Genomic DNA, 24,091 nt, shown 5'->3' with positions numbered 1-24,091 from the left:
TCCTTCACATGTAGGATTTACCTCGACATCGTAAGCAAATAATTGGATGGGCACATTGCCTTTTCATCATAGATGTTGTATGCATGTGTCCACTTTAATCAGGTATTAGCCTAGGAATCATAGACCCGTTTTCAAAATTAACATGTTATATATAAATTTATTTGTGAACCTTCAGCTAGCGAATGAATCATATGACTGCAGTGTTGAGACAGAACAGAAAGTGGCCTTTTCTAGTCTTCCGGGAATTTATAGTTCCACATCTGAACAATTTGACGACTCCTTCCTTGACAACAGAGACTATTGAGCAGATTATGTTGACATCCCCTAAGGATTACTTTTACGAGATACACCCATAATTGTCTTCTATGTATTTTCAAATTTTCATTAGGTCATACTTGCTATGATACTTGATTGAAAAATCAACTTTTTCCACACGTTACAAAATTGTTTGGATGATCCCTCCATTTATTTTCAATGAAAGATGGATGTCAGGAAGCAGGGGCATGTCACGCTTCAATTTTTTGATAAACAGATTTATTTTAAAATTCTGTAAATTGAGCTTCTCAGAGATAAATCAGTATGTCATCTATGTATAGAGATCAATCAGTATGTCATCTATGTATAAGTCTCTTATCATCCAAACAGAATTTGGCTTGGATTGAAGGATTATTGGGTTCGAGAATCAGATTGAGTGAGAAATGCCCACCCCTGTCTGCATTTAATGTGAGTTCATAATGTTTCTCAAACTATGTTTCCCATTTTTACATAATAATGTTTCAAGTGGCAGAGCAAAAGTGGTACATATATACCACTAATCTAGATCAGGCTTTAATGCCAAGATGAATCCAAAATTATTTGAAGGGTTCCATTTTTCTTTTTTAACATGTCAAAGGAGACACTGATCTCACATCAATTGATATCAAAGACACGCTAAGCATCTTGGCACACAACTGTATAACTATAATATGTATATATAACCATGTCAACCGCGATAAACCAGGCCAATGCATGCAGATAGTTTCACCGTTACTTAATTGCACTACTAATGAAAAGAATTAAGTGAAAAGAAGACAACTTCAATTGATATGATAACAGACCCTCTTTTCACATGTACGTATTGGGATGTATAGGCAAGGAACTTCTGATATTGAATTCCATCAAATCATAAGGAACTTTTGGTGTCTCTTTTCGGCATGCGTAATTCCCTGTTTAAGAGTTACTGCTTCATCTCATATTCTTTATCTGAAGCGGATTTCTTTCTTAAGTACCAGAACGGTAGGAAAATTGTCTGTGGATGGGGATATTTCCAGGATATGGCGCTGGTTTGCAATTGATGAAGTCAATTATTCTTATATGTAAAGGAAACTGTCAAGTCAAAATTTGAAAGTCATCCAAGGAGAAGCCAACAGGTGGGAGGCATTGACATGGAGTGAAGCAGAATGGGGAATAGTTGGCCGGCCATCTATTTTTGATTCCATCTTTTCTCCAATTGATAAACAGGCTGACATTGTGAGTCAGTTGAAGTTGGATGATGATATTGATGACAACCCAGATATATCTATCTGATATTTGATTTTAATTTTATTTATTGTTTCTTGCTACTATGTGTGTCAAAAGGTTGTTTACTTCCTTAAATATGGTGAATTATCAACGATCCACATGAGAATTTCTTTAATTCACTATGTGAAATGATATTGAAATAGAGGGGATAGTGGGTGAATCACCGCAGTCTTCCAGTGGATCAAATTCGTCTATGGACAATCAGATTAAGGACTCAATCTGGGGAAGATGATGATGATATTTACCATCGTCCAGGTAATTCTATATCTATTTATATTTTTATATATGTCGTTATTTCAATGTGAAAGTCATGACCTCTTTCTCTTCCTTTAGTGAGTGGAATTTATATCTATAGCATAACGGCTTCCCTTGATTCCTTTGGCCCTGGTAAAATCTACAACGTTACAGCCTTCTAGTTTGGGGGTGTTCATGGATCGAAACCAAATTGTTCAAGGTATATATGCATGCACTATATTCCACATATCTCTGTTTATTTACAAGACTATGCAAAAAATTGTGCGCATTTGTAACCTTGACTTTATTTCAATTATCTCTAAAATCACTTATAGGATAAGTGACACTAGCACACAAGCCTCCCATGTACCAGAGCCGATTTTAATTTACAGCGTAAACCAGAAAGGCAAGTCGGCATCCAATTCAGATCTCGAGTCATTTTCTACTATGGAACGTTGTATCAAACCTTAAGCGAATGAAACATATGACTACGGTGCAGAAACAACTTGAACTGGCTTTTTCTAGTCATCCAGGAATTTACAATTCCACATCTAACCTATCCGACGACTCTCTTCTTGAGCAGATTGTATTGCCAGGCACTAAAGATTTGTTTGAAATGAGACACCCATATCATCCTCTATGTATTTTTTAATTCTCATTAGGTCACACTTGTTATGTATGATGCTCGTTTGAAAAATCAATATTTTGTAAACGTTGCAAAATTGCTTGGCTACTCTCTTGGATGATCTCTCCTTTCGTTTTCAATGAAAGTTTGATGGGGATTGAGGACCATATGAGCATGAGAATCTGTTCATTCCCTCGTTCACTAAAGCAACAACACGAAGTAGCACAGATTTGCCAAATGCCTATGGCAGAAGGAAAATGCGAGAAATTTGCAAGGGGTTAAGAGCAGTCTCTGTACCATCCACAGCAGCTTGATGCAAGACTATTAACAACAACTATTTATTGTGAGGGTCAGTGTTCGAGTCCCATTGCCATGGTTCTATTTTCAAACATTCTACAAGTCAGCAACTTATAACTGAAGAGCTCTTGGTTCCACTCTCATTGAAACTGATCACTATCTCATTTTATTAGCTTCTTGACTGCTAAGAGGCCAAAGGAAGATAGAAATGTACGTTGCAGATGCGGGCGGGGTCCATTGTAGCGACCTCAAAAGTTGAAGGTTCATTCTAGGAATCAGGGACATGTCGCGCTTCAATTTGCGTATAAGTTTTGGGCTGCTTTTTCAATAACCTTTCAAGTACAGATTAAAGTTGTGTTGTCGATTGTTAGGCTTCTTGCTTGTGGGTTTTCATAATCGTAAAGGTTCCTAGATCGCTGTCACAAACAGCATAATATTATGCTATAGATGCCTTTCTGTCCTTTAAATTATTAGTATATTGAAAGTTTAACATTACGTCTATATTGGTTCTAGTTTCTATTTTGCTTATTCGGTTGATGCGAGCTCGAAAATTTTTAAGACAGGCGCAATTTATCCAAAATAAAGGTTAAATCAATTATACATATATAAATATATTATACATCAGCTATAATTTTTTAAATAAAATTCTCATTATTACACATAGTTTGAAAAATAAGCCGCATTATTTTACGGTTCATCACAATGCAATTTGTTGAATTCTTTCATGATTATATATTTATATATAAGGTTTTCATCAAACTGTCTGTGTATATTATTACCCCTCTGGTATTAAATATAAGATTAAATGTATTTAGGATTAGATGTAGTGTTAAAAAAATAAATTACTATTTGTAGGGAACTAGCCCCTTAGATCTTGATAAAATAAATTACTGTTAAATAATAAGGACAATAATCTCTACTGAATTATTTTGTTTTACCAGCCCATGCCCCATGAATTGAACCAAAATATTAAAATTCGGAAAAGACTATTACATCATACATGACCGGAGCCCATCTAAGAATCAAATATATCCATCCGCATCTCTCGTCCCCGGGGCCTGAATCTACGACTATATATAAATTGGTAATATTTTCCTTCTCGCCAATATGTGTATTGATATTTACCTTTTTGGACCAACATAAATTGATGATTTATCTCATAATTACTACTCCTTCGGTCCTTAATATAAGACTTATTTAACAAATTTGATTAGATTAAAAAAGTTAAGTAAGTTAGTTAATTATAAAAAAAAGTGACACGTTTTTTCTAAAACACCATAATCATCTTTTTTAATATCCCCTCTCCCTTTTTTACTTGATTATGGTTGAGCGAATATCCATAAGGGTAATTTAAAGAAAAATAATAAATATGAGAAATAAGTTTTATATTTAGGACCAAAACCAACAAAAGAATTAGATCATATATTAAGGACCGGAGGAGTATAAAATTAAAATCCTTAAGTAAGAGGTAGAAATAGGAAAGGCAGCATGTTAAGGGTCTGTGGCCTACCCGGGCCTATTTAAAAAAAGGAGTAAGCATAGGCCTTTTTAAAGGCCTAATCTTTTTAACAAGCCAGCCCTAAGCTATTTAACAAGTATGATAAGCTTGTTAGATGACTTGGGCCTGTTAATTTTTTTTTTCTATATTGGTTATAATTTTAATTAACTATGTCTTGTTTGCTTATTAATCTTAATTTTAATCTCTCCAAAATGTTATGTATAAATTGTTGAGCAAGTATAAGCTACATATAGTCTAGGAAATACTTACTATATACCCATTTAATTTTTGAAATTTTGAAAAGAGTTTCTGAATATATGGATTTGAGGTATATCCATAGTTTGAACCGTAATTAGGAAATATCATAAATCTGAAATTTACCAGTAAGTAGTAACCCGAAAATCAAATTTTAGATTATTAATCCACAAGCTTATTTTATGATTTGCTTAAATCGTAACACTTCCAGATATATACTAAAAAGGATAAATGAAAGGATGTTTCATTGGGTGCTCCTTTGTGTATACTTTCAGGGTATTTAAACACCTTATCTCATAAATATTTGAGACAAAATAAATCAATATTTTATGTTTAGTATTTTCAAATTTTCTCAATAATATATTAACTATTTTTATAATTTTAATATTTCTTTTAAAATTGTCACATTATATACATTATTATTTAACAAAATTTATATCTTTTTCAGTCATTTTACATGCAACTTACTTTTCTATTCTATATCCAAACAAGTTTCAATTTGTTAAACTGACTTTTCTACAAATACCAATCTAAACATAAATCATATTATTTAACTAACTTTTATCCTAACCCACACTTATAAAAGTTAGATGAAATAAAAATTATTTTGTCACCGTGAACCCAAACACATTATATGTTGCTATATCCCACGTTAGGCGGAGCATAGGCTGAAAATTTTAATCTGGGATGATAATGGACAACCAATTAATAATATTCAATGTTGTTTATAAGAAAGTTTTCTAGAACATTTATGTTTAGACTTAATTAGTTAATTTGTAAAGCATAACTCACCAGTTACACTCAATTTGATATTGCTCTATTTAAATAAAGAGTTAAGCTTGATCTAGCATCTTAAAAAAAAAAATTTTTTGGCACTCTCAAGTATTTTGTGGTGGATTCAGCACCCTGAAACATTTTTTGGCATTGGTTTTGAATACACCAACAAAAATTTTAGGATGCTAGATGTACATAAAAAAATATTTTATGATATTGAATGCCTAAAAAAAATTTCATGATACTAAACACACTTGAAAAAATACTTTATGATATTGGATATATTTGAGAAAATACTTCGGGTATTGAATACAACTCAACTCTTAAATAAACCCCAACAATCTTCTTTCTCTACGGTGAGCTATAAAATACATGATAATACTCCATTTATTTCAAGGAACCTCTTGGATGCCCGCATTGATTGTGGCACAATTGATCCATGACTATGGGTGTTTTTGCACAGCATTTGCAAAGGAAAAAGCCACGTACTCACTTTTTATGTGCTGATTGGTCCTCCCAAAAGAAATCATGATTCTAATTCAGTAATTCTATGTATAAGTTGTTTTTAACATATTTTATGAGATAAAAATAAAGGTCTTAAACGTGGGACCATGATAACAGCATGATGAAAATAAAGCAAGGCAACCAGTTTGCCAAAAAAACAAGTGGGAAGCAAGGGCACAAGATACTTTATTGGGAAAATTGTAAAAAAAAGTTATCCTTCACTTTCAAAATCTCAAAAATGTCACGCGAATTTAACAAATTTTCAGTTAGTCATAATGACTAAATTGGATTGTTGAACTATTAGCGAATTTATAATTTTGCTCTAATTTTTTTTTTTAAAAAAAAAACTCAAGCCACTCTTACTAGTTGGCTGTTCGTTAGTCACCGGAGCGGTCGATAAGGTGGACTTACGGTTTTTTTTTTAAAAAAAAAAAGAAAAGAAAAGAGTAACATTGTAAATCTGTCAACATTTCAAAATTTCAACCTAAAATCTTGCAAGTTCAGATTTTACAAATTTAAGAATAATTTTATTAGAATTTCTCACTTTATTTCATTAGATAGGAGATCCACGTACATAGAAACAAAGCCTGACGTAGGAGCCAGTGCCTAGGCTTTGTCGTTTGCATAGCATTAGTAAGCACAAGAGGAAAATTTATCATAACAGAAATTGGCGGTGTCAGCACAGCGACACTGTGGAGGATATGCACAAGAGGAACATTTATCGTAGCAGAAATTGGCGGTGTCGGCACAGCGACACTGTGAAGGATATGAGCAAGGGCAGTGACAGGCCTTACAAGCGGAGGGACAAGCTTCACCCGCGTCGCCGCAGTGGCATTGAGGAGAGCTTGACTCTGTGCAGAGGGACTTGTTGCAGCAGGCTGTGCCGAAGGTCTTGTTGCAGCAGGCTGCATCAGCGAAAGCCATCAGGAACAGACCCGCACCCACCTTCATCGTCATCGCCTTCTTGCTCAGACCCATCTTCTCTCTTAATCTTTGGGGGGTTTTGTGTGTTTGAGTTAAGATTTGTGTGAAGTGACGAGCAGACAGGGAGGCTTATTTATAACTCAATTTGAGGGATATCATAACTCATTTTAACCACTATTTTAATCTATGTTATTTGGGTAATTGTTGCTTATATAGATAAAAGGGGCAGCGTATAAAAATTAGGGTCCACATAAATATAGAGCCATCCGCGCAGACTTATGTCTTTGTTATGTTAGATGCCTTACGTACTGTAGATGTTTTCAAGGAGTGGTGTTGTATAAGGCTCTTTTACATTTACTGCTATTTGCAACACAATTTTAATACACCAGAACTTTATATATTATTACCTTTTAAAATTTAATAATTTTTTAATTTTATTTTTATTTAATATGTATCATACTTTTCAAAATGACAGCCGTTTACAAAGTAATAAATTAGACTTAGAATTTTGTATCCATATAATATTTCGTAAAATTTGAAGGATTGTAGTGGTTCTCAAATACATTTTAAATTTGAGAAATTGAGTGAATTAAGAATCTCAAGAGGTTACTGAGAACTGGATAAAGGTTATCGTGAAATTAAACCAAATCAGGATAAATCTTTGTGTGGACTTTCTCTATCCTCTCTCTTATATTAAGTGCATAGCTGTTTTCCCATCTCAAGTTTGCATCTTCATGATCGTTTGATTTAGTGCTTGGTCTAACTCGTTTCAAAATAGGTTGTGCGCTTCATTTAGATTTTTTTTGTGTCACCTAAATCACCCTCTCTTGGACGCCTGCCTTCCTGTCAATGCCCAAAGATGGCTACTAATGTATATTATTAGGTATTGCTTATGTAAAAATAATATAAATCAAACTACATTAATTGCTCAAATTATAGTAGTTCAAGTGCTGTTGTGCCATTTTTTAATTAATTCTTCTAACCGGAGTAAACTACGTAATTTTATAACACAAGTATCTTAATTTTTGAGCAAACCAAAATTATGTCATTTTTATTTTTAATAAATTGTCTTCTGTGAAAGACTGATGAAGCTAGAGTATCTAAATAAAACTTACTAAAAAATATTTTAAAAATATAATCTTAATTTTAACATATTTTATTGAAAATAGTGTTATAAAAATAAAAAATGTTGAATTCTAAGAAAACTTAAATTACCCTATAAACTTCTTTTACTGAAATATGAGGCCACGATGAGGAGCCATGTAAAAGAAAGCAAGATCAGACTATTCAATAGTGGTAATCAAAACATGATTTTTACGCATGAGTCATAGAAATTTTATAATGACATTAACGTGCTTTTATAATTAAGGATGTAATAGAAAAAATGTTAATAAATGTTAGCATTTCAATTTCATATATTAATAAATTAATTACGCACGTTGTCCACGTGGATGCCAAAGCAGGACACGTGGAAGGCCGAGATTTAGAGAACAAAAGAAGTTGGTGGAAGGTTCTAATTAACCAGTGAATTTTGGAAGCACGTGCAACGTTCTAATTTTCCAGCTCGCATTGATTGTTGCACATGTGACTCATCATGATATAAACCATTTTAACTAATCCGGCAACTCGCACTTTCCATTTTAAATTCCTCTAATCAATTGCTATCTCTAGTATTAAATATAAGAGCCAGTTGACTAATTTGAGTAAACTAAAAGAACTAGTTAAATTAGTTATTTGTAATAAATATGTGTTGTCTTTCCTAAAATATCTTTACTAATCAAGTGTGTTGACTAGAAATACTATTATTACAAAGACTGTTTTGGAAAAAAATAAATAAAAATGAGAGACAAAGTAGATTGAGATTTTATATTTAAAACCAAAATAAAAGTCAAACGATATATGATATTAAAGACCGGAGGTAGTATATTAGAATGGCAATTCCTGGGGCTCTTATAAGGTCAAGGATAGGTACTATTATCTCCCCTCTCTTGGTGGTAATAGAACCGGTGATTTCTAGAACTTTTTTGGAAGCTTTCTCCCCCGTTTAAACAACAACTATTTGTTTGGAAGCTCTTCCATGGTACACTAATCAATGTGATGTTTCAAATAATCACCACTTGAATACTTCTAGATCTTGTCCTTTTGGATGTGCAGCGGAAGAAACTGTGGATCATCCATTTATTTCTTGTCCACTCAACAAATCTCTCCGGTTTGGGTGCTTCTCAGTGAGAATCCCTCAATGATTTTTCAGAATTTAAGAGGTGGTTAAAAGATACCCTTATTTGTCTTCACAGAGTTGGTCACTCTTCCTTAGTATGTGGAATTATTTGCCTCCTCAACATTAAATGGAGGAAAAGAAATTTGGCTTTATATAATGGTAAATGTAATTCTCCATTGGTCCAATCAAAGATGTTTTCAATCTTCACTCCTTGCTGCCTTAGCTTTCACAGAGCCAATTCAAGAAAACAGAAGCAGTGTCTTATGAACCTTCTTCTCGATTCTCCTATTTCTCTTAATTACCACCATCCCTGCACGATACAGGAAGCACCGGCCACAGACAAAGCTATTCAAATTAGTACTCCCTCCAGTTTAAAGTATAAGATAAATTTTGTTAGAGGGGTTTTGTTTTTTTTTATAAGATAACATTAATTTTTGCCAAAACATAATGGGTTTTTTTTTAAAATTTTACTCATAACATATATTTTCTTTACTCTTTAATTCATTTATTATGTATTTTACTTATTCTCTTCATTAATAAGGATATATTTAAAAAAAATACATGCCTTATGTATTTATTATTTTAAACTGATTTTAATTAATTTCTTAATAAACATGAATAAATACAATTTATCACATATTTTTTGAATCATAGGCAGCACAAGTTTGTGGTGGGACCAAGACACCAAGGCTTCAAATGTCGCATCCCCAAAACAAAGGGATCACCTTCTAATCGAAATTTATTTCTTGGCCCACTTTGAAGAAATATGGAGCTCCGGCAAGAAAAAAGTATTGTCGGGTAGAGCCTGTTTCAATTGAATGTCAGGTCATTTCTTGGCCTTAGAAAAGCATGACAGTAAGTTGACTGATTTTTGAATTAAAAATAAGTTTTAGTTAGTTGATTATCAAGGAACTCAAGTCAACGAGATTAACATGGGCTTTGCGGGTTCGAAGAATCCTCTTATAAATTACTCCTCACTAATAATTTTTTTTTTTAATCGGATATCCCCAAGGGGACTACTCACTAATAAATCTGCGTATTACCCCTGTTTAAGGAATTGGACTATTTTAAATTAGAGGAACAAATATTAACAACATACTCTTTTGGTTCTTTTTATAAAACCCTAATAAACAAATTATGTGGTTTAAGAAATTAAATCGGTAAAAAATATATTTAATGTTTAGATAACTCTAAATTAAATCTTATAAAAAGAATGGAGCCAATTTAAAAATAAGGATCTCATAAAAATAAGAAAGTATGATTAAATTTATAACCTCTTGTTTATACAAACACTTTCATGTCACTAGGCATTTTTTAACAAAGGACAAAATAATTTATACTTATCGTGTTTTTAATATAAAAGATACTTAAATAATTTATGTAATTAATTTAAAAAAATTAAGGAAGCTAAACAAATGATTTAATTTTAACAAATGTGACATGGCCTCTCTAAAATGTTACTATGTATTATTAAATTATATACCAGCATATAAGTTAAATAAATTAATTTTAAAAATAATAAATATAAGAAATAAAATTAATTAAAGTTTTTCATGATAATCAAAATCAGTTTTCTAATTTAGAATTGGAGAATTATTTAAAAGAAGTTTGGTTCACGTACCTTTTTATAAGGTTTACTTTCATTTTGTCTAAATATCACTCTGGTACTTTTTAATTGTCACTTGTACGAAGAGGTTTTGGTTCTTTTTAATTATCATTTGTAGGAAGGAATTTTAATCTTTTTATTTGTCACTTGTACTTTTTTTAATGTTTTATTTTTAATTCTATCCGTATTAATTAAATTAAGAGAGAAAAATATAAAGGTGAAGAGAGATGTTAGCTATTTAATAAAGGTAAAAGTGAATGATTTGATGCATTTAATGATTTTATTGGCATGTGAGAAATTACTATAAGTGACAATTCAAACAGACCAGAGTGGGATTAAACAAATTTTTATCCATTTTATCATTAATTAATATACTCTATCTTGTCATCATTTTCCCATATATTCTCTCTTATCTTTTTTTTTTTCACTCTCACTCACTTACTTATAAATAATGAGGATATATTTGAAAGAAAAATATATTTTTTACGTATTTATTATTTTTAACTAATTTTAATAATTTTCTTAAACCACACAATTTAGTTATTTGAATATAATAATAAAGGATGTCAAAAGTTAATTGTAGCATTTGTATTCATGATAGGAGCAATTTGACTTATGGGTACAAGCTCCAATAAGTTATAGTAAAAATTTGATCCTTCTAAACTTTTGAAACATTGAGAGAGAAGAAATTCCAAAAAAAAAAAAAGGGTCTGACCTTTAAAAAATTTACTATAAGTCACATCTGACTTATATCCAAACTTATACTTTTTCTAGGTTAAAATAAATCTTTGAAGGAGCTTGATTTTCTTTATAAGCTATTGCAAACATATTCTTTTATTTTTTACCTCTTATTATGTCTCTCCCTTTTTCACTTATTCTCCCTCATCTCTTTTGCTGTTTATTCCCTCACCCACTTAATCTCTTTCTAAATTAGAGTCTTTTAGGAAAATAAGTCAATTTTTTTTTACATATTTATTGTCTTTAACTAATACTATTTCTAGTCTTAATTATAAAATCTTATTTATAGTTTACAAACGAGGCCTAATAATTAGGACTGGAGGTAGTATTAACCAATATTTTGAGTTGTGTTATTTAGTTATTTGATGCTCATATTCTAAAATGAAGTATTATGTAAATTTATAACTTTTATTTTTTTATTATTAATCCAAACAATTCTATTTTTACCAACTAACTTATTTATAAAAATCAATTTAAATATAAATCACATTTCACACTGTAACTTTTATCACATCTTAAATTCTTAAAAGCACAATTAAAAAAAAATCGCCTTTTCCTTCTCTGAATCCAAATGACCCTTCGGTTGTCAAAGGGCTTAGGTATGTCCCTTGCATATATTTCCTTGCTTCACAGCTAAAACACCAATTAATGTTTCCATGTTTGTTTTTACTACATCTGTCGTGATCTGCATGTTTGCGCCTTGCCATGCCAATAATTGAGACTTGAGAGTTCTTCTCTCCATTGTCCATTTGTCAGATGATGCACGCATGTACGGATCATTAAATCAAACTCCCTCTGTTTATACCAAGTGGATCCATAAAGAAATTAGATGTGCAGCTACGACTTTTAATAGCGAGTTAGAAGTCAACAACGTTGGGTGAAAATTAAAATTAATTAAAAAGAATAAATATATAAAAATTGGCCATTATATTTTCCCTAAGTATGTCTCTATTTAACAATGAAGCAAATGAGTAAGAGAAATATTAGTAATGAGATAAATGATGAAATAGAATATAGTATGAGAAAAAATATGGAGAAAGGATAAAAAATTAATTAGGGACAAAAGGAGCTTAGACGCCTGTAAGTAGGATCTCATAAAAATAACCAAAACATTCTCATAAAAAGTATGGGGGGGGGGGTTATTGGGGGATTAAGTTTTCAAAAGTTGTATTTCCTTACAAAATTAATGAGGTCTACTTCGCATATTTCGGATTGAAATCATATATCTTTGGCCCGGTTTGAAAAATCTTTTTAAGGGGTCTACTTCACAAAATTACAGATGTTTTCTCTTCAGAATATCTATTCACTATGACTTTAGATTAGAACCATTATCCTATATCTTTGTTGTTTGGTTTCAATTTATAATTATACACATTATTATTACCTGTTTTTAACCATTATTAGTCGCTAATCTAAAGTAATTAAGTTTGACACAAATTAGCTTCTATTTACCAATGAGAGTTGGATCTAGTGGAAAGGATTAGTCTCTCACAATGTGACAAATTAAGATTAGAATTACAACTGGGAGAAATGTCCATATTTAGTGCCTGACAGTATCTCAAATGGAATTGCTTCCAGTAAAAGGATACTTATGGTTTAGTTAAAAAAAAAAAAAAAGAGTAAGTCTGTCTTGAGATCGTGTCTTCAAATGTCTCGTTACGAGGCAAAAGAAAGGAGATCTACTTCACATGTTTCTGATCAAAGCTATCTTTCTTGGGCCCAGTTTTAAAAATCAAAATAAGGGGTATATTTCATGTTGTGATATTTGTGAGGGTGTGTCAAAAAAAAGATCCTACATTACTTGAGAATGTGGGAAAATAAAAACAAACTAAGCATTAATCATGAACAGATTTTCTTATTAAAATAGGAAAATCAAATGTGAAAAAGTTTTAATGTTATAAATAGATTTTCAATACCTTAAAAATTTAAAAGTGGCACATTAAAATCATAAACGGTTGAATCATTCAAATTGCTGAACAGATTTTATATTTAATAATTGTTTAACAATTTATTTAATTTAATGTTTAACGCCTTTAAATATTTGAAATCATGAACGGTGCTTTTAATCATTTTAATTGTAATATATTGAATGATTTGAATATGAAACTCTAAACGGAATGCTTGCGTATATGCCTCTAACGTTTCAGATTGTGCAATCAAAAAATTTAATGGTTTCAACGTCCAAAAACTGATATTTTATTGTCACGTTGTGAGAGACTAGTATTTTCTGTTAGACTCAATTTCTGTTAGTTAGAGCATTTGAATATAAATTAGCTACAATGGGGTTAAATGAAATTTTTTTCTTGTTTAAATGGCTCATGAATTGAACCCGAAACGTTAAAAATCAGAAAAGGACTATTACATCATCCAATATAAAAGTTCAAAATTGGAGGAAACGCTCTATGACCCGGGCTCATCAAAGGATCAAATATATCCATCCGTATCTCTCGTCCCCGAGGCCCGAATCTACGACTATATGTAAATTGGTAATATTTTCCTTCTGAGAAATACATATATCTAATACTTATATTTATTCTGGTCAAAAAAATAATACTTATATTTATTATGTTAAGTTTTCTAGTCATATATGACTATATGTCCTATTTTTAAAATATCATTATTTCATAGCATTTAACTATAAATTCATATAAACAAAAAAATTAATACAATTTTTAATCCCTTAAATTTGTTTTTATTTTGGTTCTAGTCTCTCAAGTTTTAAATTATAGGTTTTGGTCCCTCAATTTTCTTTTCATTTAAAACATAGGTTCTTATAACTAAATAAAAACCTAGACCATTTTACTTCTTGACAGATTAAAATTTATAGTTTAAAACTTGATAAACTAAAATCAAAATAAGGACAAATTTAAAAGACTAAAAATTATATTAATACAAAAAACTTGACAAGTTCACCTAAGTTTTTGATATTTACTTTTTTGGACTAACATATATTGATTATTTAACTCAATAATCATTATAAAGGGGAGAACATTCCATGCTCATCACAATAATGAGCATGGAGTGCTCATCATAATTTGGATCATCCAAATTGATTTTAGATGGTTTAAATTGAATTTAAATTTTTTTATATATTTTAATCAACTTTTTGTTTTAATAAACACAGAATTTAAAATGAATATAATATTATAATTAACATATCTGTAAAAAAAATTATTATTAAAAAATTATATATTAAAAATTTTAAATCTGAACCATCTATTTTGAGTGGTTTAGAATATATTATAGTGACAAGGATATAATGCTCATCCTTATGGGGAGCATTGAATGAAGACCCGTGACGGAGTCTCGGTTTAGGCTGCGAACGCACCACGCGGCTCTCTGATTTGATTTCCCTCATCTGCGTCAACTTGTGAGAGCTTCCACCCCAAATCAAATCAAACTAGTGAAAGGTGGCCAAGGAGAGTGAGCCAGGTACGCTTCGAAAGCTTCGAAGACTTTCTTCCCTGCTCTCTTTGCTTTCGCTTATTGCTTCTTTCCCCTGTTCTCTCAGTTGGACTTTATTTATATTGATGTACGATTTGTTAGCATTCTCTGTATTTTTCAGCTAAAAAAAAAAAGAAAGAAGCATTCCTGTATTTTGACCAAGAGTCTCTGCATTTTTCTTATCGGCATTTGTAATAACCGAAATATTTTTTTTCCTGCATTCGTCAACCCTATGAATTTTTCGGGTCCTCACAAACTGTTTCGGAGTAATGACTGTTCGTAATGTGATTGTTTAGCTTGGATCTAAGAATCTGTCATTTATTTTTATTTTCGGCGCCATGACCAAAAAAACATGTTTTTACCTGTTTGATCTGCCAAGTTATGGATTTTGTAGATCCTTTGATATATTTGTTTGAAAAGCTATGAAAACAAGTGATAGAATTCTTCCATCTGTTTGTAATTTACAATTCGCACGAATTCATCAATAGCAAGTGAATAAAAATGTTTAAACAAAGTGATATGGATCAACGGATAGATTTTTAATCCAAGTATAAACTCATCAAATTATGGCCATAATAATTGAATTTTAGGAATCTACTCGTTAATCATATGCATCGTTGGTAGGGATAAACACTCTAGGAATACACGATTGTTCTTCATAAGTAATCAAGTGCTAAAATTTCAATTTTTCATATCTATGTAGGACATTTGGTCCTAAATTTTCAATTTATGATCCTGGCTTTAGGTTTTGATCTAGGCATTTGGTGGAAGGCTGGGAATCATAATAGCGAAACGAGAGCTTTCTAGCACGCTCAAGAACATGAAGGTAAAACAGGAATCACACATGGTCCCCCTGTTTCTGAGGCTTGGCTTTATCATTGCTTGGTTCAAGAATTCACATTTGTGATATTTCAATGACTCAATGTGGTTATAATATTTCCTTTTATTCTTTTCGATGGGTTAAGCCCAGGTTATGACCAGCAGCAGAAACTTCTAGGTTGCGTTTGGTAAGAAGTATTGAAAATGAGGGATTGAGATTGAGATTACAATTGAGAAAATCTATTAAGAGAGTATTTAATATAAGAGATTGTTTGATATATGAGATTAACTAAAGCCATGTATATGGGATTGGAAAATACCATGGGGGGAAGTGGTATTCCCCAATCCCATATAACAAACAATTACTCATGCTAAGTACTATTTTAATGATTTTTTTCAATTGCAATCCCAATCCCAATCCCTCATTTTTAATACGTTGTACCAAACAGGAGCCTAGTTCTAGGAATCAAACTGGAAAATTTCTGTTAGGTTCTCTTTTCCTATGATACTTAGTGGACATGCGATTCTTTATGGTGCTAAATTCTTTTCGCATAAGAGCACCCAGAATAGGATCACAAGGGTAACAAAGTCCTACCATCTAATATGTAAACACGGCTACATTCTCAGGACTTGAGTTTGAGACCTTTGGTTAAAGTGATACAAGCTTGCTAGTTGAATCAAGTCCTTGGTGATTATGGTGTTTAATTTTGTTGGTGTGGTCTGTCTCCCAACCCCATCTCTTGAGGGGAAAAAAAGGATCTGATGATTCTCCATCAATGGTTTTAATTTAATCCCAAAATCCACATAAATATTACATCCATGGATTTGACCTTAGTTAGCTGACACATTATTTTACATTGATGGTTCAAATTGTGCAGACAGTACCAATGAGATTGGTGGCGACCTCAAAAGGAAACAGTCTGAAGGACAAAATCCAACTAAATCGCCAAGAATGATAAAGGCGATGATCAATCATTGCCAAGAAACGGTTTGGGGTCTTTCAAAAAACCAAAGGGAGATGAGTTGGACTGGAACCTTCTTAGGCCATCCAAATGCTAGAAGCAAAATACGATGAGGATACTGATGGTTAGGTTAGCTTAATCATCCTAGATTGAGTTTTCCTTTTTTCCCCGATATTGGGTTTTATATCTCTAATATTAATTTCATCAGTCATCATATATAGACAAGGTACATCTACATTACAGGGCGAGTGTATTTTTTTTCTTGGTAATTACTTCTTATTCAATTCGTAAGATTTTATCTGTTAATCCTTAATGTAATATTTTCTACAATATTTAATAAAATATTTATGTCTTTAGTTTGATTGAGGATAATTTTGAAAAGATTCTTAACTTTTAACTAAAGCCTAAAAAATATAATCTTAATCTCTTAACTTTCTTTCAATTATTTCAAATATTGATTCATCCTTCAAACTTTACTTTAGAACAACTTGCTTAGAGTTTATTGAGCTAAAAACCAAAGGAATTGAACTGTCTTAACATTTAAAAAAAAACAAAGAAAGAAAACTTGAGTCACCAAACCACATAGACCGAGTTATTTTCCAATTGTTGAGTAATAAGAAAACCAGGATTATTTCAGATTCACTTTGAATACTTGAGCCTTTTGCATATATTCCACGAACTTGTAGTAGGCTTTAATAGTTAATACACGATAAATCAATTGAAGCTCAAGTACAAAGTAAAGCATATTAGCATAGAACTCACGGATCGACAGTGAAGTGCAATAAACCTGATCAATGGCTGCGCAGACAGTTCACAATTGTACCATTGCTTAATTGAGATGCAACCATAAATAACACGAGCCAAAATAAGAAAATAACCCGCACAGTAAAACAAGAGGCATCCTGGAAATAAGGCTTAGTTCAAACCGAGTTCATCTCCCTAAGATATGAAACGGGAAAAAAGATTACACACCTGAAGTAACTTCTAATGCACATTAAAACAAATATCAACCACGACAATATTTTTGAAAGCATAACAAAATATACCAGTCTTATGCTTCTCAGTACATATATATTTTTATGGGCAACAAGGAAACATTTGGATCAAACATAACAAGTCTTGCACTTATGACACCGACGTTAATGTCTTTACCAACAGTCCTGTGACAAATTAGCTCAACTGCTTCAGCTTGAGGGAGCAATCTCAATGATTGCCAAGTCTTTGTTTATTTTTTTGCCACCGTTGCAGTGCTTTACATTCTTGAACATTTCATAGTCAAAAGACTCGATGATTTTTTCGGCTGTTAAGTCTTCACATCCCACAGCAAATTGAAATGATGTAAATCTTCTCATCTCTCCATGATTTGATAGTCTTTCAGAATTTTTCGAGGCTTTGTGAGAAAAGAAATCTGCATATGAAAGTTGTTAGATTTCCTAAAGAAGCAAATTTTTGTATAATAATTTCAGCATCATGACAACATTGCAGTAGGGATTTCACTTCGATGGCTAATATTTTAATTTGTGAAGCACTGGATGATGATTAGTTGAATCTCCACTTTGATCGCATGATTCTGATAAGATAAATTTTGTATAAAATATAAATCTCACACAGGCTGCGGTTGTAATCAAGTCTCAGGGGTTTGCAGGCATATAGTTAAAGAGAGCATGCAATGATAATAACTGAATACTAGAATAGCAACAAATGAGACTGCCAATGGATATATACATATATATATATATATATTATCGATCAACGATGCAGTACACAAACGGAAATATATCAGAACGTTAGTGAGCAGTACAGCAGAAAATGCATAAAGCGAAAGAAGGGAAAAGCAATAGGAGTGAGGAGATCCAGAGAATCTGGCCAGAAGGAATAACGACCAAATCATGCACACCCCACCTTAACGGCTTTTGTCGTACTATATAAGAGCATCCTCTCCTATTTCCTGAAGCTTACAAGGCCTCTTCTTCATCCGTTGGCTTCTACGTGGACCAATATTCTGGTTTGGGCTTTTAGCAGCACTACTCCCTAGATCAGCGTGGCCCATCTGGTGTGGAGTCGTAACAGAGCATTATATAGTAATATTTAAAATTTAAAATATTAAATAACTGGCCATGACTACAGTGATTCAGTCCAAGTCAATAGCCGTCAAAAGATCAAAGGCGGACATTTTGATCACTTTCCATATATTCGAATTGATACTCAAGAAATTAAGGGTTTGTTTGATTTTATTCTCTATTTTTATGTTCTTAGAATAGTTGTAGACTACCACTAGCTGTTTGGCCGAGTGATGTGTGCATGTTGAGTGTGTGCACACGAGTTTGAGCCCGCTCCCTTGTACCTCAAAAAAAAAAAAAAGTTGTAGACTAATTTTTTAGAACAACTCTTGGGAGCAAAAAATTAAAAAAATTGTTTGAACTACTAATCTGAAAAACATGTGTAAAATGGTAAAATTAAAAAGTGAAACAATAGTTTGCTTTATTGGCGTAATTTTTTTTCTTTTGACATAAAAAGAGTCCATTTTATTATTAAAAAGTATTATTTATACACATTACACACAAAAAAAAATACTAACACAATATCCTGACACAAAAAATTGCGTAAAAAGCACTCACAAAAATACCAACAAGCATGATATTGTTATTTGTTATTAATGAAAATACAATGTATTCTACCTTTTTCCTAACTTCGTAGAACAAAAAGTAACACAATGTCAAAAGATGTTCTTTTTTTTTTCAATAAGGCAAAACGGAAAACATATTTTTCAACATGCTTTGTATTTTTTATTTTTTATTTTTCAAAACGAAAATCTATTTTGAAAATAAAAAAGCAAACAGGACCTATATCTTTTGAAACTAAAACGAATAACAAGATTAATGACTGCTTTGAATTCCATTATATATGCGTGTGCAAATATAAAACCCCTCAATAAGGAGACATTAGTAGGCGTTGGCCGAAAGAAAAAGAAAGATGTTAGAAGTCAACAATAAGAAAACGTTGTTCTTTTCCGAATAGTTACTCACCGGTCTGCCAGTAACGTTGGTGGGCTTTGACGAACTCTGCTCTTCTCGTGGCAAGACCTTCAAAGCACAATGCATTAAGAAGATATCAGATATTTTGGCTACTTAATTGATTGACGCCTATCGTATATATTTGAAATCCCATCATACAACACTAAAATAATATTTTAAAAATTGAAAAGATAGAAGCATCAAATTACTTGGAGCACTTCCATTCATTGAAATCCCTCTCCCAAATCCCAATAAGTGGGAGGACTCTTCATATTTAAATGAACTTGCAATATAGAATCTAGAATCTATGTGGAGGGGAGACAAGAGCAGAACCTCTTACATACCCGTTTAGCTTTAACAATGTCTTCAAACATCTTCCTCGCTTCAGTAGGGGATAAACCATGAACTCCAACTTGAGGCGAAGGCTTACAATTAATCAAAGCCACCGCCCAATCAACGGGAGCCTTGTGGACCTCTAGGAATTTTCTAAGGGTAATTTCTGGAGAAAGAAAGTTGCATTTGAAGGTTGTTAAACTTTCCAAAGAATCAACTTGTTGAATAATTTTTTCAGCATCATCACACCATTGCGGTAGGAATTTCACTTCAATGGTCAATTCTTCTAATTTGTGAAGCTCTGAAATTCCGTCATAATTACTTTTTAAAATGTATGAGATTCTCAGGCACCGCAAACTTTCCAAGCATGGCACAAAATTCACTCCAGTATCTCGAACGTCAAACACCTCCAGGTGCTCAAGTGTTTGGATCTGAGATGGAATTATCGTCAAGTCTGAACAACGATTTAGATAGAATGCTTTAAGCCTAGTTAATCCGGACAAGGATGGCAAACTCCTTATTTTAGTACCATATAAGTTTAACACAAGAAGATTGCTCATGCTGTCAAAATAGGTTGGTGGGATTTCAACCAACTTCTGATTCTTTTGTAGCAATAGTGTCTGAAGGCTCCAATAATTTTTGTTTGTTGGTAGACAATCCTTTTTACTGCCAACCATAGAAATCCATCTAGCATCCTGCCGTGATTCTGGTCTGAAGGAGCACTTCTCATGTCCTTCATTATCAGCACGATAAGTGCTACATTCTAAGTCCCAATATTTGAATGATATATCAAAGGCAAATTGCCTATAAAAATCATTCATTTTAACATAACTCATTTGTTGATCCCCTTCCAGGAACGAGACATTAACAAGGTGCCTCAATACTTCATGAATACAGCGACTACGCATAGCGCTGTAATTAGTAGATGCACCAACATCACCAAGAAAGCCCTGAGCAATACAACACTCCACAAAGTAATTTGTGTATATCTTGCTATTTGCAGGATACAGTGAAGCATAAAGGAAGCATTTTTGTTTACGTTGATCACCCAACAGTTTATAACCACTTTCCAAGACTGAGTATAAATCTTCGAAACCATTAAGTTGAGGCCAAGGCGTGCATTCATTCAAAAGCCCCTCCCAATCAGGAGGAGACTCTTGATAGGCAAAAGACTTTGCTATAAGACCTATAAGGAGGGGGAGACGATAGCAGAATCTCTCACATATCTGTCGAGCAATTGGTATGGGTGGTAAAAGATTCTCACCAATAATGCATCGAAACATCTTCCATGCTTCATTGGGGGATAATCTTTCCAGCGGGACTTTCCCAGCAACATATTTCGAGTTGAAAGCAAGAGGATAATGAGTGGTTATTACCACCTTACTATCTTTTTTGTGTTGTGAAATATCCAACTTTTCCCAAATCCCATTTGGTGTGTGCCTTAGGCCATCTAAAATCAGTAAATATCTTTTATTTTCCAGCACTTCCCGTATTCTTCCAGCAACTACATCAGCAGGTTCACTATCTTCTCTATCCACCTTTATTCGATTTGCAATTTTCTGTAGAATGGGAAGATCTTTAATCTGCTCATCAGACGGCACTTTGATGAAAATCACCATATCAAACAACTTGTCATCGTTATCAAAAAAGTGGTTGTTTAAGTTTTGCATTATTGTAGTTTTCCCCACCCCTTTTTGTCCATGAAGTGCCACGCATTTTACTCCTTCATTTTCATCTTGTAGCAGAGTCAGAATTTGTTGGAAGGCTTTCAGGAGAGTCGGATACTCCGCAATTGATAGAACACCAGTCTCCTTTATGACCCGCTCCGGCAGCTTATAATCAACTAGAATCTTCTCCGGACATTCTTCAAGAAGCTTGATCACGTCTTTTAATGCCTCGTTGATATTCTTTCCAAGATGTTTCCTTCGAACAATACGCCGTCTCTTTGTCCCTACTTCAACATATTCTTTGTTCAAGGGAGCCACCTGTTTCTCAATATTTGATACACGCTCCTTCCAAAGCTTGTAAGCCTCAGACGGATCTTTCTGTATAATATCGCTCAAAACTTCATTGTCTTTGTCCCTTTGTAAAGCAAGTAGCTGCATTAATCCATGATTTAGCGATTCATGTATGTCAGCAAGCGAAATGGAGTCTCCAATGACTTTGGACCACAGAAATTCGATAACAGATTGGGCAAGCCTTGTAGCGGCGGGAACAATTATCTTAGCTATCACCTCAGTCATCGAGAAACCTCAGCCTGCGGGGAAACGGTTCAAGAAACGTTACCAGAGAGTGTTATTAATGAAACATGTTTGATAGAAATTTTCATTTTAAGAAATTTTCCAATTATGTACTGCCTCCGATCCTTAATATAATAGTAAAATACGTAATTTACAAATATTAAAAATATTAGTTAACCGTTAATTTATTTATTTGTAATAAATAACTGTTACATTCTCTAAAATACTCTTGTTAATAATGTGTACTGAGACTATCCTTTAATGCAACCTTTAACATGTATAATCAACATAAGGAGTACTTTGAAAAAAAAAAAGAATAAATATGTGAGACAAAGTAGATTGTGGTCTTATATTTAGGATCAAACTTAATTTTTTTCTTTTTCTTTTTCTTTTTTTCCCTTTTTTTTTCTTTTTTTCTTTCTTAAGTAAAAATGAGAGTACTAAAAAAGTTAAGAGAGGGAGAGAGAAGTTGATGGCATATGTTGGACCACGTGGCTTAGTCCAGCTTAGAGCTACTGTTGATTGAACCGAGGGACGACACCATCCCTCACATCGCTCCTCGTTCCCAACAATCTTTTGTTTATAATTAATCTTGTTTTATAAGCTGACTACTTGAATTATCGTCTTGTTCATATTTTATCGTATAAATTTGTCTGTTTTCTTTTCTAATTTGAAAAAACATAACTGGTAGGTGTTATTGTCTTCTTAAAAGTGATTCAGCAGACAACAACCACACTTTTTTGTCTTTTCCTTTTTTTTTGTGAACAAGTTGATTGCCTGCTTGAATAATTCACCTTGTTAGTGAAATTAGCATTAGCAAAACAATATTACTAAAGAAAAAACTTAGTATAATATTTCAATCTAATCTTAGCACATAATCTTTTAATAATAAAAATTTAATTGGAGAATTAGAGCTAATAGATATAAGTAATAGAGCTAATGTGTGTGTGTATTTGGATAACACATGCATGCCCAATGAAATGCAGCACATCCAATTAAGGCAAATAAAATGATATAAGGGAAAATAAAATGTTGAATGAAGTTAAAAATGGAGCTACTTACTAGTTATCAAGCGTTTGGGTTGTTCGATTTTCTTGGTTCTCCCCTTTTAGCATTTTACATGGATAGGCACTAAGCAGCTAGCATCAAGTAATAATCTACAGAGTAAAAGCATCTACTTGACATTCATTTTTTTTCTCTGCAAATTAAAACCCAGTGTCAAGCTAGCATGAGCTAAAATATAAATTAAAGCTCTTTCAACAACAAAATTATTAAACGCGAAAGAGAAATTAATTGAAAAAGAGTGATGGCTTACGCATACTGAGACAAGTTACTGGCAAAGGTCTGATTCTTGATCCCCATGAAAGCTCTTAGTGGAGACAGTCTAGTCAAATCAGAAGAAGCAATCACGTATATGAGTACTTTTCGCTCACAAATCAGAATAATGAAATTAACTCATTTTGTACAAGTTGTGTGTGTGTCTATATACGTATCTTTAAGAAGCAGAAATCACTTACCAGTAATCAAGAATTCCCACTATTTTAGTCTTCTTTCCCTTCTTAGCTTTTTTTCTATCAGAAGCGGCTTCAGGTACTTAGAATTTCCTGAACTAAAGTCATGAACTTGACATTTTTTGCAACAGCCGGTGCTTTGGTTGCAAGATTCAGAGCCATGTCTACATGAGTACATACACAAGAGTCCTAAAGCTGCTTCGGTGTTGACTATTATAACAACTCATAAGAGAAATTATGGAAAAAGAATAAGCGATGGCTCATACCTACCCAGAACATGATGACCAAAAGAGGATCCCAATATGTTTAGGTAAAATAGAATGAAGCTCTGTGGAAATTCAAATATCAATTGTTCAAATGAATAAGTAAATGCTGTAATGTCATATGGATCATTGTGCGTTAAAGAAGAATAAAATCCCAAACTTAAATGCTATTCTTTTTATCGTTCAGTCTTGTTCATTTTATCTTTTTCTTGATAAGCAGAATTAAGCATCAAAGTAAAAGTCTACTGAGTTAAGTCATGAATTTGACATTT

General features: G+C 32.5%; 2 protein-coding genes and 1 long non-coding RNA gene across 3 annotated transcripts; all 3 read right to left on the bottom strand.

Annotated features, from left to right (window-relative positions):
- Nucleotides 1-6,377: 6,377 nt before the first annotated feature.
- Nucleotides 6,378-6,704, bottom strand: LOC114723029 (Bowman-Birk type proteinase inhibitor-like). The gene has a single exon (XM_028909171.1). It carries the CDS (start codon nucleotides 6,702-6,704, stop codon nucleotides 6,378-6,380), a length of 327 nt encoding a protein of 108 aa, XP_028765004.1.
- An 11,127-nt stretch (nucleotides 6,705-17,831) lies between these two features.
- On the bottom strand, nucleotides 17,832-19,899 carry LOC114723017 (uncharacterized). The gene is made up of 3 exons (XR_003738199.1): nucleotides 19,817-19,899; nucleotides 19,485-19,541; nucleotides 17,832-17,866 (listed from the first exon to the last, which is right to left on the bottom strand). It is a non-coding gene; the product is annotated as an uncharacterized LOC114723017 (long non-coding RNA).
- Nucleotides 19,900-19,958: 59 nt separating this feature from the next.
- Nucleotides 19,959-22,048, bottom strand: LOC114723028 (disease resistance protein RPS2-like). Its single transcript, XM_028909170.1, has 2 exons — nucleotides 20,157-22,048; nucleotides 19,959-19,971 (listed from the first exon to the last, which is right to left on the bottom strand). Exons 1-2 carry the CDS (start codon nucleotides 22,046-22,048, stop codon nucleotides 19,959-19,961), a joined length of 1,905 nt encoding a protein of 634 aa, XP_028765003.1.
- Nucleotides 22,049-24,091: the final 2,043 nt, after the last annotated feature.

This window comes from Neltuma alba, unplaced genomic scaffold, assembly GCF_004799145.2.
Source record: "Neltuma alba isolate B1F8T4 unplaced genomic scaffold, ASM479914v2 tig00012118_pilon, whole genome shotgun sequence".
NCBI classification, from domain to species: Eukaryota; Viridiplantae; Streptophyta; class Magnoliopsida; order Fabales; family Fabaceae; genus Neltuma; species Neltuma alba.
The sequence above is the reverse complement of the archived record's forward strand: the minus strand, read 5'-3'. Positions and strand labels throughout refer to the sequence as shown.